The 18,692-nt window shown below is 45.1% G+C and overlaps 2 protein-coding genes across 9 annotated transcripts in view; both read right to left on the reverse strand.

Moving 5' to 3' along the window:
• Nucleotides 1-18,692, reverse strand: part of RNF216 (ring finger protein 216) — a 162,196-nt gene that overhangs the window by 46,406 nt on the left and 97,098 nt on the right. The gene's annotated exons all lie outside the window — the stretch shown is intronic.
• LOC140638851 (NADH dehydrogenase [ubiquinone] 1 beta subcomplex subunit 1) lies at nucleotides 16,738-17,052 on the reverse strand. The gene has a single exon (XM_072836901.1). The coding sequence runs from the start codon at nucleotides 16,986-16,988 to the stop codon at nucleotides 16,815-16,817; it is 174 nt and encodes a 57-aa protein (XP_072693002.1). The 5' UTR covers nucleotides 16,989-17,052; the 3' UTR covers nucleotides 16,738-16,814.

Genomic DNA, 18,692 nt, shown 5'->3' on the forward strand with positions numbered 1-18,692 from the left:
GATATATGATCAAAGAGAAGAGCGCTCTAGCCTCATAAGCAGCTTCAACTAACCTGAGGAACAGGAAGATGATACCTGAGGTTAGAAAAAAGGAAAATCAGGAATGTGCCAGTCTGACCACATTCCAAGGGAGAGGGAAGAGCACCAGCTAACTTGGGATCTCTGGCCTTGTCACAGCTACCATCCTGCAGCAGTGACAACTGGCCATGAATGGCTGGACCCCTCCCCTGCCTTGGGCTCCCTCTCAGATGTGCACATAGGGACAGACAGCATGTGCTGGGAGGCCAATTTAAGTGTCTATGTGTTAGTTATATCTGTGACTGAACTAGCATTCTGGTTTCCCTCTCAACCTCAACATGTGGATTTGGTTTGGGCCAGTGGGAGGAAATTCAGCTTCTGGACCAGTAGTGCCAGACAGACCCTTGGCCCTGGCACTTATTTTCTGTGTACACAAGACTCACCAGGGCTACTAATAAAAGATGCAGATCCTGACACTGTGGCCCTGGGTGGGTCCAGGAACTTGTATACAGATCAACTTCTTGGGATACTGTTATAGGAGGCTTTTGGATCCTGTTTTGAGAAGTCCGGTCCCCACTGCAGCACTGCCTCCCTGTGAGGCCTTGCCTGGTGGCTTTCCTCTGGGACAGTTATGACTACTGCTCCCTCAGTGATTTGGTTTCCCACAAGGGAAAAGCAAATAAATGCTAATTAATGTCCTTTACCCAAAAGCCTGTTCGGTTTCCCAATACATATATATGTAGATAATACATCTACTTTTGCCACTTTTTCTTCCTTGCCAAAGTCAGGGAAAAAAAAAAAAAAGAAAGAAAGAAAGGTCTTCTGTATCTACTGTCTGCTTTTATCTTAGTCAAGGTCTAAGAATGTGCTGTGAGGCAGAAAAGTAGAGAAACCAGGATCTGCCACTCAAGCCCAGGAAGGAGGGTTATGAAGGCCATGTTGGCAACCCTGTGAATGCCTGGTCTGGCAATGGGCTGGGAGATTTACTCAGCTGGGCTTAAGAAACAGTAAAACAGGGGCACCTGGGTGGGCCAGTCGGTTAAGTGTCTGCCTTTTGCTCAGGTCATGATCCCAGGGTTCTGGGATGGAGCCTGCATCAAGCTCCCTGCTCTGTGGGGAGTCTGCTTCTCCCTCTGCCTACCACTCTCCTTGCACATGTTCTTTCCCCTCTGTCAAATAAATAAAATCTTAAAACAAGAAAAAAAGTAAAATATACTTCAAAATACAATGAAAAAAAGAAACGGAGTCCTACAGCACACACCAATTGTGTAAATGAGAATCATATATGCTCAGACTCTTTCCTTGAAGCACACACACATCTGGGGGATTATACAAAATACTTAAAGTGGGTATCTAAGGGATGGGGGTAGGAGCAGGAATTGAGAGATGAAGAAGAAAAAATAAAGCAAGAGAGGGAGGTCTTGCACAGCTTATTCTGATGGCATACCCTAAGAAGGACTACTGCAGATTTGTGGACATGGGGGTTCTAGCCCTCACCTCTAGACTAAACACATCACCTCCTATGCCCTGGGTTCAAACTGCTATTACTTTTTTTTTTTTTAAAGACTTATTTAAAATTTTATTCATGAGACACACAGTGAGAGAGGCGGAGACCTAGGCAGAGGGAAAGGAGGCTCCCCATGGGGAACCCGATGGGAGACTCAATCCCAGGACTCTGGGATCATGCCCTGAGCCAAGGCAGAAGATGCTCAACCACTGAGCTACCCAAGCATCCCTCAAATTGCTATTATTGCCCTCATCCTCCCTAGCTTTACTTTTTAAAATTTTTATTTTTTGAAGATTTTATTTATTCATGAGAGACAGAGAGGCAGAGACATAGGCAGAGAGAGAAGCAGGCTCCCTAAAAGAAGCCCAATGTGGGGCTTGATCCCAGGACACCAGGATCATGCCCTGAGCCAAAGGCAGACGCTCAACCACTGAACCACCCACCCAGGTGTCCCCCTCCCTAGCTTTAAAAACAGGTGTATAATAACTGGATTAACTTTCATATCTGCAAATCAAAAGGCAAAGCATTACGAACAGGGCATAAGCATTTAAGAACAGGTGTATTCTGGGGTGTATCATTCACTAATGTTTCTATTTTGGTTAGGTTTGTGGATTTATTTCACTGACTTAATCTAAAAATGACTCTGTTATAGAATTCAGAAAACTCAGAAAAAACTCTGGATAGTTAAAAATCATTTAGAATTAGCATATACTGAGAAAGATGGGTCCCAACAAGTCAGAGGACCACATGGAATCTCTGATCCTGGGGTATATACATCGTTCTGTGTTTCTTGGACAGCTTTATAAATATTAGGATTTTTTGTTTACACCATTTGGAATGGAATTCTTACAGTGGAGGGAATGTTCAATCTTTTCCACAATGAACTGTGGTAGCAGGAGCTGATCTGAAAAGCCTTTGAAGCATCCAAAATAGTTAGCATTACAATCTGTGATGCTCTATCTTTTCCTGATTATGCACAGTTATAGTGCTGTGGTATATCCATGACTCTGAGCTGTAACTAGGAAAGCCACTGGAGTCTACCAAGATGTGTGGGTAGTCTCTCCCTACCCTGAATATTCCTAGGCCACTGGGCCCTTGGAGTTTTCCAGTTTGGCTGGCTGGCTTTCTTCCCTGCTTTCAAATAACCCCTTTTTGCTGCTGTCTCTATGCTTATCTGACGCACTTCCTCTTTCTCTCCATCTATCTGTTAAAGAGTTGAAAACCATATAACCAAGTATTTTAGAACTGGGCCTCAAAAAAGAATAGATGGATCTAAAGGCAAATCTCTATTGTTCACCTTGGAAGATAGAGCATCATAGATTGTAATGCTAACTATTTTGGATGCTTCAAAGGCTTTTCAGATTAGTTCCTGCTACCACAGTTCAGTGTGGAAGATGAAAAAAGGCAGCCGTGGAAAATTCTTCTTAAAAATGATTGTAAAATCTGCTCTGGCTTGACCTTGATGGACCTTTCTCAACCTGAGTATCTTCATCTACTGGGTCAACACCAGGGGTAGGTGGTGGGCTGGGGATGTGGGGATGGTACTCTCCATCTTGGCAGAAATGTCTGTGGGGACTGTCCCCTCACCTTATTGTTGTTTCTGAGGGTAGATCTTCTAGCCTAGGCAGAGTGCCACTCAGACCAAAACCAGTCTTTAGTTATGATGGTGGAGAAAAGTGCCTATTTCTTCTCATTTTACCAGATGACAAGCTTCTCTCTGGCCGGGACATATTCAATTGGTTCTCATCAACAGGCTTTCTCATGAAACCCAACCCACAGGGTTAGTGCAGCGGGAGACCCAAGGCATGTTACAAAGCCTTTTTAGATCTGGTGTCCAGGTGTCATTATGTTCACTCTAGTTTTTAGGGTCCATGAACTTTAATGAAGCCCTCTGTGAAAAAAATAAAGACAAATACAGCACAAAGATGCAGTATTTAGAATTGTGTTAACATATGTGTGTTTACTAGTGGGGTTAATCAAATGGAGCCTTGATTTATCTGTATTTTCTCATTGAGAAAATGGAAGAACAAGTTGGGGATATGTGACCCACCTAGAATAGCCCACAAAGTAACCCTAGATTGTTATGAAGTGCAGTGTAACACAATTCTAACTTAAATAATCTCAATTACTCACTTTTCCAAAATGGGGACATGTTTTTCCCCAGGACTCAAGGAGAATGAGTTACTCTTGAGGAAAGCATGACAGGTTTAGATATCATGTAGTGAGTTTTTGAGAACTGCTTGGGAGTTTTGGTCTGAGCCCAGATGTGGGCAGCTCTGGCAAGAGCTGTTTAAAGACACAGCTTGGATGAGTTCACCTGAGGCACATGGGGACAGATGCACAGGTCAGAGCTCCAGGGTGTTCCAAGAGTAGTGCGCAGGGCAGAAAAAGGGAGGACTACCTGGAAGCTTCTCAGTAGGGAGGTTCTTTAAGGTACTAGATTGGGTTCCTAAAAGACAAAGATGATAAAGAAGGGATGCCTCTGTGGCTCAGTTGGTTAGTCTGCTCAGTCTGCCTTCAGCTCAAGCCACAAGCCTGGGGTCCTGGAATGGAGCCCTGCATTGGGCTCCTTGCTCAGCAAGGAACCTGCTTCTCCCTCTCCTTCCACCTGCTGCTCCCCTCGCTTGTGCTTTCTCTGTCAAATAAATGAAATCTTAAAAAAAAAAAAAAATAAATAAAGGAAAGAGGAGTGAGGGAAATGGATATACACCAGAGACTGGCAGTCTCTATCTTTGGGTACTTGGTAACTCTACATCTATCTTTCTCGGCCTGAGTAGTGAGGTACATCCTACCTACACTTCTCTCTGGTGAAGTTTTATAAAATTTGAGACAGAATTTCCACCATTTTGTAGTCCTAGATTGATAGAATCCAAAACTCTTCCAAGTGTTGAGCTTCCTGGAACCAAGAGAGTTACATACAAGTAATGGGCTTAACTCTGAGTCCCATCCAACCACTAGATAACACTCAGATAATTCTTGGCTCAAATTCTATTAATTATCAATGGGTTAGAACTGTAACATCCATGAAACAGAAGATCACAAGTTAGTAGTAGCAGCTTCCCAGAACCATAAACTTCAGCTCTAACTAAAAAAGGAATTCCTAGGCAGACATTCAGGGTGGAATGTATCAATATAATCTTTCTTGTATAGTTGGGCTCCTGGTGGGTAGTTGTGCCTGGAAGTGGATATAGAGGAAGAATGGAGCCTGCAGTTATTAAGGTTACATGATGACCATTTATGATACCAAGATTTGACAGTGACGTCTGGAAAACTTTGGAATAGAATAGGTTCTTAAAGAAGCGGAGAGAGTCAGGGTGGGAAACAACCAAAGAGAACAGTAAGGTAGGCTGGGGAGGCAGAGTGCTCCCCATCCTTTCTCTGCAGTGGCTGTGTTCTCCCTGGCGCTCCCTGGATAGGGCCTGCACATCTGCATTTCTCTATCTTCCTGGTATTCTCCCTGCTGACCCCTCAATCCTGCTCTTTCTCTAATGTTTCATTTCCCCTTTCAGAACTGGACTTTATGAAAAGGTAGAGGCCTGTCTCCTGAACGTGGCCCCCACCCACTCTGTTGAGCAGTGCAATCCCTCTAGTTGCCTGGTGGTTCTTATTACTGGAGAAAGACATAAATATGTTCTGTTGAAAGGATTTTATGGCTCACCACTCTGAGTAGACAGAGAATGGAGGGAAAAATGATACCTAGGAAGTTAAGGTAAATGGCTTTTGGAGTGTGATGTCAGGTGCGCTTCTGGCTGGTAACTGGAAAGTCCCTTTAACTTCCTTCCATTTTTATTTTTATTTTTAAAGCTCAGGGGCCTTTCCCACCTGCTGTTCCAACTCCTGAAAGAAATGAAGATAACACAATATAGCAGAAAGAGCCCAAGCTTTAGACATTAAGACAATTTGTTACTATTTATGCTAGGCACAGGCTCCCAGTCTCTTCTCAAAGACTTACTCTTCAGATCTCCCAGGAGGAGTGACAAGATAAAATGAGAAAATACATGGCCTTGAGTATGATGCAGTCCCTTTGAATGCTAATTTCACTAGTGGGCTCCACTTTTCCAAGGTACCTCTGACTACTTTGCCATTTCTGTTTCCAACTCTTTAAGGATTACAACAACAGCAATAAACCTGATATTCCCTGGGGCTCATTTTCTGTGCTTGCATGTCATGCAATCTGGGTATGTGTCTGTTTTTTCTTTTTTTCTTTGCTCAGATGGTTTGCAGGGCAGACTCACCATCCACTTACAATATTTACTAGGTGTCCGCTGAAGATGAAGCAGAGTACAGGGAGCCATCAGTGGTGCTTGATGTTATTAAACTGTATCCTCTCTTCATGCTTCAAATATTAGGAACAGCTCTACATAAGAGGGCCTAATCCCTCAGCTGTGACCCTGGCGATACTCTGCCTGGACTACATTTGACCACAAAGCTCTTTTCTTCTGAGTTCAGGGCCTTCCTCACTGCTCAGGGAGTCAAAGACCATTGATAAAGCATTCATCTGCCCTCAGCCACACAGCTCCTGGAAAAGGGATAGGAATCAAGGGTACTACACACTTGTAAAGGTTTTTAGGATGACTTTCCTCCAAAGAACTCCTAGTTCTCCCAAATTCTTTACATTACGAGGAGACAGAATTCTGTCTTCCCAGAAAGAACAAAGGTAAAATAAATTTAAGGGTGTAATCACGTTTGGGGCACCTGGGTAGCTTGGTCGGTTAAGCGTCTGGCTCTTGTTCTCAGCTTGGGTCTTGATCTCGGGGTGGTGAGTTCAAGCCCTGTGCTGGACTTCACACTGGGCGTGAAGCCTACTTAAAAAAAGGGGTGGGTGGGTGGATAATCCACTTTTGATCCTTTTTGCACACTTCAAAATTCATTAATTCTGTTCTGGTATCAATTGAGGTATAATGATGGGCTGTTTAATTCTTGTCAAGCGGGGATCCCTGGGTGGCTCAGCAGTTTAACGCCTGCCTCTGGCCCAAGGCGTGATCCTGGAATCCCGAGATCGAGTCCCACGTCAGGCTCCCGGCATGGAGCCTGCTTCTCCCTCTGCCTGTGTTTCTACCTCACTCTCTCTCTCTGTCTCTATGAATAAATAATAATAAAAAATTCTTGTCAAGCAGGAAGAGAAAACCAACACACAGCTTGCTGATGTGTTACTGATGACAGTCCCTTTTCTGTGGTGTTGGAATGAAGGGCCTGGACTTGTCCTTAGTTGGAAGCCAAGAGACAGCACACTTCACAAGTGTTGTTTACATAGCAGGCTTGCAAAGAGAAAAGCTGCTGCCACGCTGGTAGTTTTTCACCTTCTTGTAAAAACAAAAACAAAAACAAAAACAAAACACCCCAACACCACCACCCCCGCCCCATAAAAAAGCACACACGCACACAAATCAAAAAAACCCTCTTTAGAGTAAACAGCAAAGGTGGGCTTTCTTTCAGTCATTACCTCTCACTACTATAAAAGTATGACAAAAAGTAAAGTCTCTCTTGGGTGCAGGAGATATGAGTGGAGTATGTGGGTCAGAGAAGGGAGGGGAAAAAATGTCAGCTTGACATTGTGGCATGATAAGCAGTGCACAGGGGAGAGTCCCAGCCTGGAAGACATAACAACAGGGGCACGAACATGGGTCTCAACAGAGAAACACTTCATGATAAACAGCATGGGTGTGTGCCACTATTCCTCCAATCCATTCTTCCTTTTATTCTTCCAATTCACGAATTTTGACAACTCCAGTTATGGTACAACTGTCTCTCACAAATTTTTATTATGGACACAACACTGGTTAGTATATCACCTATCCAAGGTCTCCAGACACTATTGTTCTTACACTCCTACTCAGATGCCCACATGACTCTTTCTCCAGTTGAAAACTAGTCTTCTCCTTCAGAATATGAGCCATTTGTTTAATTAGTGATTTTTAGTTCTGAGAGACCAAATACTATAAAGAACATTGGAGAACGTTTAACATAGGCAGGTGGCTACAAATGGTTCCCTTAGGGGACATTTACCTAGTCCCTTGCTCCTCAAAGGATGAGCAGCACTGTCCGTACCTGGGAGCTTGTTAGAAATGCAGAATGGGGGATCCCAGGGTGGCGCAGCGGTTTGGCGCCTGCCTTTAGCCCAGGGCGCGATCCTGGAGACCCGGGATCGAATCCCACGTCAGGCTCCCGGTGCATGGAGCCTGCTTCTCCCTCTGCCTATGTCTCTGCCTCTCTCTCTCTCTCTCTCTGTGAGTATCATAAACAAAACAAAACAAAACAAAACAAAAAGAAATGCAGAATGGCAGGCTCCACTCTAGACCTATCAATCAGAATTGCATTCTGACACAAATGCCAGTGATTCTGATATGCAGTGAACTTTAAGAAGCTCTGACCTCTTTTTACACAGGTCTTGTTTTTGTTCATCCTTTTGATGCCTCTTTCAGAAAAAAAAAAAAAAAATTGGGTTCTTCAGAAGATTGTTTTTCTATTGGCAATTATAGGGAAGCGGACTATATTCATTGCCTATTCTTTTACTCAATGTCCCTGAAATCATCACTCCATCTTGTTTCAAGTGGAAGATGATCAACAGATTCAACAGTAGGACACCAAAAAGGCATCAGAGAGTGAGGTGACAGGAAGGGCTTGGCAGTGAAGTCTGTAACTGTTGATGTTCATAAATCAAAGCCTAAATTTAGCATCAAAATTTAGCAAACACCACTGAAAATGAGATGGCAGACAATGCAGTTTGGAAAGCATGCTCATAAATGATGCTGACAAAACTTTAGGACTGTAGATACATTGTGTGCACTGAGCACACACTAGCCTGAGCACTGTAGCTGCTTGCCGGTGGCAAGGAGGATCCAGTTATGTGGAGAAGTAGCCTTGCCTGATGCCAGGTCATGCTGGGGCAGCTGCCAAGAGGAGATATTTAGGCCCAAGGGAGAATGCTGAGCTCACTGTCTGATGAAGACAAACCATCTTTTATTGGTCTGTTTGCTTATTCTTGGGTGTACGTTTTTGGTCCTGTTAGTTAGAGTGGCTTTTTAAAAAAATATTTTATTTATTTATTCATGAGAGACACAGCGAGCGAGAGAGAGAGAGCGAGCGCGTGCGCAAGAGAGCAAGAGAGCGAGAGAGCAAGAGAGAGAGAGAGGCAGAGACACAGGTAGAGGGAGAAGCAGGCTCCATGTAGGGAGCCCGATGTGGGACTCGATCCTGGGACTCCAGGATCACGCCCTGGACTGAAGGCAGGCAGTAAACTGCTGAGCAACCCAGGGATCCCTAAAGTGGCTTTAAAACAAACCTTAGGATGCAACTATCTCAAACACTGTCAGAAAAGTTTGATGAGGGAGAAATGCATCAATAGTGTGTCCCTACCACTCTGACCCCAAAGCATGCTTAATCCCCACTCCTACTTTTTCATTAGTTTCTTCAAATTCAAAAACCTAAAGGTGACCTCTGGAAGCAGACGGGCAAATAAAGTATTGTGAGTGAGTTGCAAATGTGACTTCCCTCCCATCTTTTCCAAGCTGTCTACAAGCCTCATCCACAGCCCCAGCTCTTAGTTCCTGTTACAGGGCCTACCCAGGGAGAATGTGCAGCTGAGGCCACATGAGCAGCTCACCTACAGCTTTCCTAGAGGGCAAGAAACCAGCCCAGGAAGGTGAAGCTGAAGGTCTCCACATTGGGAGCTGTCCCAGTTGCACCCCATCCACGTCCCCTTCCCTAGAAGACTTAGTGATTCCCATGAGCACCTGGCCCTGCGGAAGGCTGCCAGAGTGTAGACTGCTCTGGCACTGCTAGTATCTGTTTTCATTCTTAATTCTTTCCTTACAGCAAATGCTCAAAATAACAACAGATGGACAATAGGATAAAACTTTACTAGAAGCTATTAGCCTTTTGCCATGGTCCCCAAGCTCTGCTCTACTCCGGCTCAAAAGCAACTGCTCCATGTGCCTGGATGAATGCTGGATCTGGAAATACACAAGGGATACATTTGCTAATAACTCTAATTGATTTGTCTTTGGCTTGACCGTAAGCCCAATCTTAACTGGTCCTGCCTTATATTGCTCTCCCAACTATCTGACTCAGTAAAACAAAAAAACAAAAAACCAAAAAACCCCACATCATTTATTTGTGACTGTTATGGAATGAATTGTAGCTCCCCTCCTGAGTTCAGATTCTTAAGTCCTGGCCCAGTACCTTAAAATATGAATCTATTTGGAAATAGGGTTTTTAAAGAGGCAATTAAGTTGACAAAAGACACTAAGGGTAGACCCTAATCTTTCTCCATTGAACCTTTTCCATCTGGCTAAAGAGAAAATATGACTGGTGTTCCTTAGAGGAAGAGGAGATGTGGACATGTAGACAGACATCAGAGATACATGTTCACAATGTATAGGCCATACAAGGACACAGGGAGAAGGCGGCACCTGTAAGCCAAGGAAAAAGGTCTTAGAAGAAATCAAACTTGCTGATACCCTGATCTTGGACTTACAGACTCCAAAAAAAAAAAAATAAATAAAAATAAAAATAAAAATTAAATAAATAAAAAAAATAAATTGTGAAATGTGAAAAAATAAGTTTCTGTTGTTTAAGTCACCCAGCCTGTGGCATTTAGCTATTGCAGTCCTAAAAAAAATAATAAGTAGCCTCCAATGTTAATCAAACACTAGGTGGTGGTGCCTCCAGAGCAGTCGTGATCCCTTCATGCTGCCCTCCTATCTTCTTCATACATGTTGAAGACTCTAAGTCATGATTCTTGGGGAGACAGATAGAAAATACAGACTGTAGTGACAATGATTAAGTCCCAGAAAACCAAGAATGTCACCAATTTATTTCTAATCCAGGTGAATACATGGCTTCCTGGAAGTAGCTGCCTCTAAATATGTTTTCTTTGGGGGAACATTAATCTTTTTTTTTTTTTCAAAATTTTATTTATTTATTTATGATAGTCACACAGTGAGAGAGAGAGGGGCAGAGACACAGGCAGAGAGAGAAGCAGGCTCCATGCACCGGGAGCCCGATGTGGGACTCGATCCCGGGTCCCCAGGATCGCGCCCTGGGCCAAAGGCAGGCGCTAAACCGCTGCGCCACCCAGGGATCCCTGGGGGAACATTAATCTTGTAGTTATATCTGTTAATTAATTAAAAAATTTAAACAAGTAATCTCTATACCCAATGTGGGGCTTAAACTCACAGAAGTATGAGATAAAGAGTTGGATGCTCTATTGACTAAGCCAGCCAGGGATCCCTTTATCAGTTACTTTTGTCTTCACTTAATGTCAAACACTCTCACACTACAAAATGATCAAGTTGGAGAGTTATGTTTGCTAACTTAGTAGAAAGGAGCAAAGCAACCAGCCTTCTTCTTCTTTTTTTAAAAAGATTTATTTATTTATTCATGAGAGACACACAGAAAGAGGCAGAGACACAGGCAAAGCAAGAAGCAGGCACCATGAGGGAGCCTGATGTGGGACCCTATCCCGGAACTCTGGGATTACACTCTGAGCCAAAGGCAGACACCCAACGGCTGAGCCACCCAGGTGACCCTAGCAACCAGCCTTCGAATAATTACCCCCAACAAGTGTGGAGTGCTTGCAATGTGAAGAGACAGTTTATGCTACTAACTTTGACAGGTAGGAGATTCTGAGTATGTTTTTCTGGGAATAAAGAATGGTCTCCAGAATTCACAAAATACGTACTGAATTAAATTTGCATTCATCTTACTTTATTTTCCTGCTGGTACCAACAACAAATAGTTACAATATTTAGGTGTGATTAATTACATCTCTGTCAACCAATATTTACCAAGCAAGCCAGACACTGTGTTAGGAAGTAGAAAAACCATGAATAAGACTCTGTCCCTAACTTCCAGGAGATTGTAAGATTCAAGAAGGGAGTTGTCAAGTAAAAGTGAGATTCAGTTTGCCCAAAGTTTTAAATTTAAGAGAAGCCAGAGACCTGGAATTTTACACAAAACCTGATTTTATATATTGGTAGCTAACTAAAAACTAGCTTATAATGTCAGTGAGGATGAAACAAGCATGGCTAGGAGCTGGATCTCATGGGGGTGTGTGTGTGTGTGTGTGTGTCTACTTTACAACTTCTTGGTTTGCACTTTATGGGTGAGGCATAGGATTGAATACGGTTGGGGTGCCAAGGAAACATTCATCCACTGAACTACTATACTCACCAGCCGGTCCCCTGCTCACTTTTAAGGAGGTATCATTGTCATTTTCCTTGACTATCAAGACCATGTTCCCCTCTCTGCCTCTCTCCCTGCCATCCCCTGCCCAAAAGATAAGTACAAGAGTTCCTAGCTACTGTTGTTTGGAAAAGGCCCCTCTGAAAACGACTGTCTTCTCACAGAGTAGACATCACTGGAGAGTAGTGCTGCCTGCTCCTCATGATTAACTCACTTGTTTATTCAATGCTTATGCCAGGTCCTGAGTTAAGTACTAGGATGAGAGAGATGGATTCCACAGTGCTTCTGTTCAGGGACTGGCTAATGCAGTGGGGCACACGGAAGGAGGTCACAGGGTGTTCTAGGTGCTCAGGAGAGGGGTGGGCAGGGCCTGGGAAGATGATCTAGCTGAAGTGTGACAGTTGAAAAGAGTCATCCAGGAGAGGGTAACAAGAATGAAGCGTGAGGATGTGAGACAGTCTGGCTTTATGGAAACTCAAGGCATATGCGAGTGGAACAAGATGCTGAGAGAAGGAACCAGTGTGGAGAGGCTGACCAGAGCCAGTGTAAGGCCTCCGAAGGGGCCTCCCGAGAGCCATGGGGAGCCACTAGAGGGCTTTAATGGAGGGCAATATTGTCAATCAAGTCTTTTTTAGGAAGATCACTCCAGTGCAGGTCTAGAGGATGGAACTGGAGGGAGGCGAATTAAGTGGAAGAATGGTTAGGAAGCTGCTGTGGTAATTCAGGTGAGCAGCACAGCAGGGAGGATAGATGTGAGACAGAGCCTGGTGACAGAGGTGGGAAAGTGGGAGTGAAAGGAGTCAGAGGGAGAGGGGAGGGTAGGGGTCTGAAACAGGAGGTGAGAAGCCAAGGCCCCCCCTTGAAACACGTGGAACACAGTCTTTGCTTGAGTTTACCTCTCTAGATTCCACCGTTTGACCTTTGGGTATCTCTTGGTCAGAAAATCTGAGAAGTACTGAGATTCCCTGGGCCTTAACCTAAGGAGCTGCAATTTATGGGTCTGTTTTGTCTTAATAAGAGGCATGGGCTGGTCTCTATTAGTCTCTCTGCCCACTCAGGGTGGGACAAGCACACATGTGTAGTATGGCCATTCCCTCCACTCCATCTGGACCCCTTAAGACCAATTTACTAAAAAACCTGTTGCTGAAACAGATGTGGACTCCCTTTAATACTAAGCCCCACCTGCGGGCAGGGAAGTGCTACATCAAATATTAGCACTACCCAAGTGAGGGAAGTGGGTTAAGTACTCAGTGGTTCCTAGGATTCTTCTATGGAGCCCCAAAGTGTCAAACTGTGCCTCTGCCTGCCTGCCTACCTGCCTCCATACGGTAAATGGGGTGGAAAGTATCAACAGGGCTATACGGGCTGGAGAGGGCTTTGTGGAGGCACAGGACAAGTGGTAAAGAGAATGGGGGAGTGTGGTTCAGGGAGAGGTACCTCTGGGAACACATGCAGTCGGGCAGGGGATTGGTCTGGTTTGTGAAAAATAGGAGGAAAGGGCCAGACTTGAAAAAGTGTCAGAAGCCTGAGCTCTGGGGCACCTGGATGGCTCAGTGGTTGAGCATCTGCCTTTGGCTCAGGTTGTGATCCTGGGGTCCTGGGATCGAGTCCCACATTGGACTCCCTGCGGGGACCCTGCTTCTCCCTCTGCTGATGTTTCTGCCTCTCTTTCTGTGTCTCTCATGAATAAATAATATCTTAAAAAAAAAAAAAAAAAAAGCCTGAGCTCTAGAAGCCACCGTAGGTTCTCCTTAGGCGACATGAAGGAATAGCAAGGCTGACTTAGCAGTACAGGGCAGCTGGGAGGGAGGAGAGCTGGGGACCGAGTGCAGGAGGCCAGGGCCTCAGTCCAGCATTAGACTCTGGGCCAGGTGGAATGGAAGAATGAAAGGTTCTGAAGAACCTTTTCCATCTGGCTAAAGAGAAAAAACCCCGACAACCCTAAGAAACTACAGCCTATTAGAAAAATCTGTTGGCCCAGGACGCCTTTAAAGCAACATGGATGCAAAAATGGTTGTTAGTGCTTTAAGTATAACACAGCAGAATTCCCATAGTTTAACTGAAAGCCTTTTTTTTTTTAAATTTTTTATTTACTTATTATTTTTTTTTTTTAAAGATTTTATTTATTTATTCATGATAGTCACACAGAGAGAGACAGAGAGGCAGAGACACAGGCAGAGGGAGAAGCAGGCTCCATGCTGGGAGCCCGACGCGGGATTCGATCCCGGGTCTCCAGGATCGCGCCCCGGGCCAAAGGCAGGCGCCAAACCGCTGCGCCACCCAGGGATCCCTTTTTATTTACTTATGATAGTCACAAAGAGAGAGAGAGAGAGAGAGAGAGAGAGGCGCAGAGACACAGGCAGAGGGAGAAGCAGGCTCCATGCACCGGGAGCCTGATGTGGGATTCGATCCCGGGTCTCCAGGATCGCGCCCCGGGCCAAAGGCAGGCGCCAAACTGCTGTGCCACCCAGGGATCCCTGAAAGCTTAATTTTTTATTTTAAGATAACACCACGGAAAGAAGTAATGTCTCCAGACCACTTAGATGAGGTGCCCCTTATTCAGTGCCTGTTAGGAGCGAGTTACTGCCCAGGATGCTTCATGTCCACCCTCTCAGACCCCAGGGCAGTTGTGGGCCTGCATGTAAGGCTCTGCTGGGGATTGACTTCGCTGGGCTGTCTCTTGGTGGATAGGGAGAGGCAGAGCTCCACAGATCCTGAAGCTCACAGCACCACCTCTACTGAGTTCTGGCTCTAAGGAAACTCCCTTTTCCCCAGCCCCTTAGCCTAGAAGTTTATGTAAACTTTAACACAAAACAAAGCTGTGAGTAAACATGTTGACAGCAGGTGCAGAAAACAAGACAAGTGCTGTCAGCACCACTGCTGGGGAAACTGCTCAGCAGAGCCAGGGAGCTGTGTCCAGTGGAATAGAAGGGTGCCGTCTGCTCCAGACCCACTGCTTTTGTCCAGTGTGCCTGGCTGTGCAGCTCCCACAGCTTTAGGGGTGCTTCTAGGACACAAAAAACACCCTGGGCACCCTGAGAGGGCACAGGACAGGGAGAGGCCCACCTGGAAAGAGTAGCCCTGAGCCGGAAAAACCTGGTCCAATCTAAGACCTTATTTTTATGGAAGAATAGCACTTTAGGCCTAACAACTGGAAAACAAAATAAAGGACTCACAAACACACAGGACAATATGAGAACCATGACATGCAGAAAAACCACCAGCCTTCCTTAGGTCTCAGGCTGCAAGTGCTTCCCCTCTCACCATTGTCCCATGCTGTGATTTCAAGGCTGACCTTGGGCCTAGGACCAGGTGTGGGTCCAGCTGGGCTGCTCCCACAGGACCAATGACTCTAAGACAATCTCACCAAGGTCCCTATTTCCAGTGGGCAGGGGTTATTGCTTTTTTTTTTTTTTTTAAATTTTTGTTTTTTTTATTTATGATAGTCACAGAGAGAGAGAGAGGCGCAGAGACACAGGCAGAGGGAGAAGCAGGCTCCATGCACCGGGAGCCCGATGTGGGATTCGATCCCGGGTCTCCAGGATCGCGCCCTGGGCCAAAGGCAGGCGCCAAACCGCTGCACCACCCAGGGATCCCGGGTTATTGCTTCTTAAAAAACAAACCAAATGAAACCGTGTTAAATGACTTTTCTAAGAAACCTAACTAGAGGCCCAAATTAAGTAAAATACCACTAGAGAATCTAATGTGTGCAGCCTTCCCAACCCAACATTTTAAGGGCACTCTAACAGAGCTTATACAGAGTGGAAAACCAAAAAGGATTTTACTTTGTATTATTTCTGAACTGCCAGGCTGTTCATTTCAGAGCAAGCACATATTACTTCGAGACTGCTGAGCATGCATTTCTACTATATCAGTCAAGGAGCAACTGCTCATTTTCCTTTGCCTCTGAACACTATGAGCTCTACTTGCTGTATGTATGTCAATGCCTCCAAATGCTCACTAAAGGTGTGCATTAAAAAAGTTGTATCCATTGTAGGATGTGATTGCTAATGACAGAATCATTCTTTTGGCTTTCGTGCTATTTCCCCAAGCTTTCTACCATTAAGGAAAATAAAATCTAAATAAAATAAAAGAAAAATAAGATGTATAGCATGATTTAAAGGTCCATATATAGTGTTTAGTAGATAATAGTAACAACCCCTTATAAAGGCATTGTTCTAAGCATCTATAGTCAGTATCCTCTGAAATGGAAAGAAATTACTAAGAACCAGTCTGGAATCTGGCCATTCAATTGCTAATATTGAGGGTTAAGAGCCAAACAGCTAATCCCATTCTGGGTGTGTCTGTCATTACCTCACTAACATTTACTGTCCACAGTCCTGGGACAGCTGCTCAGAACATTCCAGGAAAGAATCTGCCCAGGGGGAGGATCACACATGTGGAGGCTATTACATTACTGAATCAGAACTCAGTAAAAATCAGGGAAGAGGACTATTAGAATGGGATGGACCTGGATGGTTTCCTGCTTCCTTTCTGGTTCCTGCATAGGTTGGTTACTCCTTTACCTACATACAATGGCACACAATCTCATTCATGCCCCACCCTCAAAGCAAAACCAAACATGACTATCAGGTCACTCGATTCTACAACTGTTCTTCTATAATTAACTATAATTTCTACCTTCTGCTTTATTCCTATCTTGATCCTGGAGGTACTGGGGTTTCCTCCCAGTTCAGAGATGAGCACTCCAGTGCAGGCTTGCCTGAATGCTTCCCTACTGAGCCAAAGGGCGCTGGCTTGGGAACTGGCGAGCATCCAGCCACAGCCAGAATCTAGGCTTTTTGTGAGGCTCTGGGGCCCTCTGCTGGCTGTCCGCTGTAACTGTTAGTTCCTTACTAACAAAATCACCCTGAGAAACCTACTACCTATCTTGCCGCCATCAACAAGACTTTCATTTAAAATATCCACATGCAGAGAAACACAACACATCTTTATATCATTCCAGCTCCTGCCATGTAAATACTTTATCCAGATCTCATGAACAGGATCCACAGAATATATATATATTTTTAAAATAATGAACGTGCTTTTATTTCTCTCCTAACTTTTAAAATGTGAACATTCTGTAATTTAGTCACAGCCTTTACTTCCAGGTGACTTCTTCATTGGGTCTCAATTCCCTTCTAAACAACAAACTCTTATTCCGGAAGGCAGTTAGCTTTTCATCATTCTTTCTGTCTAGATAACATCCAAGGACAAACCCCATAGGCACAAGTATATGTACCCAGTGGTCACGAACAATCTGAATTACGTTCATCTTAAGTGCTGCAGCCTGGGTAGCTCCAATGACCCCACCGGATCCATAGAATATTAAGGCTTGTGACCAGTCTCAGGAAGGAAACAGCCAATGATCTGCCTGAGATAATCCTCTGATCAGCATCATAGCCTCGCCAAGTACATACCATTAATCGTGTCACACAGACTAGTGGGATTAAGACAGATGAGTGTGACAGGGCTCCCCCATATAACCTGTGGTCAGGAACTCTGGGAAGATCTGAGCACTTTGCCTCAGCCACTTACTAAATAGTGAACACAGGTGGACGGGTGTCTCATCTCTCCCAGCTTGTTTCCAAATCTATAAAATGGGATCTAACAGCCATAGCCCTGTTATTGATTGAATAAGATAACTCATTTTTAGCATGCACAGCGTGGCAGCACAAAGCAGTGACTATAAACGTTAGCTGCTGTTCTGTGTTGCTACCACTGTCATCACAAGTGCTCATGGCTTGAGCTACAGGGTCTCCTGCTCTTCTAGCACAGTTGCAGAACACTCTGCCCTGGGGTGGGGGTGGGGGTGGGGGTGGTGTGGTGTGTCTCCAGCCATCAGGATAGTAAGGCCCCTCATACAGAAGGTGACAGAGCATATTTCTGGACACCTGCTGACCAAGTGAAAGATGGCTTCTCTAACTTAAAAAGCTGAAGGGAACTGAGAGCTGAGAGAGCACTGAGAGACATAAAGGACTGGGAAGCAGGTCTGCAGAGATAGCTGAGGAGGCCAGATGTTGCCGTGGAGTGTGAGCACCTGGAGACATGGGTGGCACAGGTGGTTTATCAGTTGCTTTCTGATAACTTGGCCCACATAGGGATTGGAAATGGCCCTGAGCAGAGCAACAAGGAAATGTATGGGAACTGTGACTCTAGAATATTAAGAAGACCATTGAGTAAAGCTGCCAATCTATGAAGAGGAGCTTATACAGGGAGCGGGATGAGTGACAACGACCAGCACTGGCTGAATGCTTATGGACTAAGCACTTTCTTACCTCCTCAAGGGTGCTGTTCTCCTCCCCATTCTGCCAGATGAGACTGTGGCACAGGAGGAGGCAGGTGGTGGGAGGCCACACAGCTATGGAGATGGGGCTGGGGTCTCCACACAGGCAAGAGCTGCTCCAGCTAGGCCCACCAACAGTACCCCAAGCTGACAGCCTGTTCTGCCACCGCCTAGGGACTCTGGGCCAATATCTAAGGCCCAGAATGGCATGCCCAGGGAAGTTGGGCAAGGCCTTCTGATGGGGAGAAAGCTGACCGAGAGGCACTCAGCAGTCTTCCTTGCCTGGTACTTCTAAGGGTTGACATCTCTGCCACATGAACAGCTATTTGATAAGGCCTGAGCTCCAGGTGCTGTGGCAATGGATCACAAAATCAATCCACTGACATCAAGCAAGTGAAAGAACATTCCTGGGAGCCTGGGTGGCTCAGTGGTTGGGCGTCTGCCTTTGGCTCAGGGCATGATCTCGGGTCGGGGATTGAGCCCCACATTGGGCTCCCTGTGAGGAGCCTGCTTCTCCCTCAGTCTACGTCTCTGCCTGTGTCTCTCATGAATAAATAATTTTTTTAAAAGAATATCCCCGCCATGGAATCTGCCAGTGGAATGTGCTGCTGCAGGATGCAACTGAAAAAGCAAGCAAGCAAAGCGAAGTGAAGCAGTGAGAAAAGGAGTGTATTTCTGTGTGTGCATTTAAAA

This window comes from Canis lupus, chromosome 8 (assembly GCF_048164855.1).
Source record: "Canis lupus baileyi chromosome 8, mCanLup2.hap1, whole genome shotgun sequence".
NCBI lineage: Eukaryota > Metazoa > Chordata > Mammalia > Carnivora > Canidae > Canis > Canis lupus.

Coding starts and splice junctions, on each gene's coding strand:
- LOC140638851 (XM_072836901.1), bottom strand. CDS start 16,988: ATGAACGTAATTCAGATTGTTCGTGACCACTGGGTACATATACTTGTG.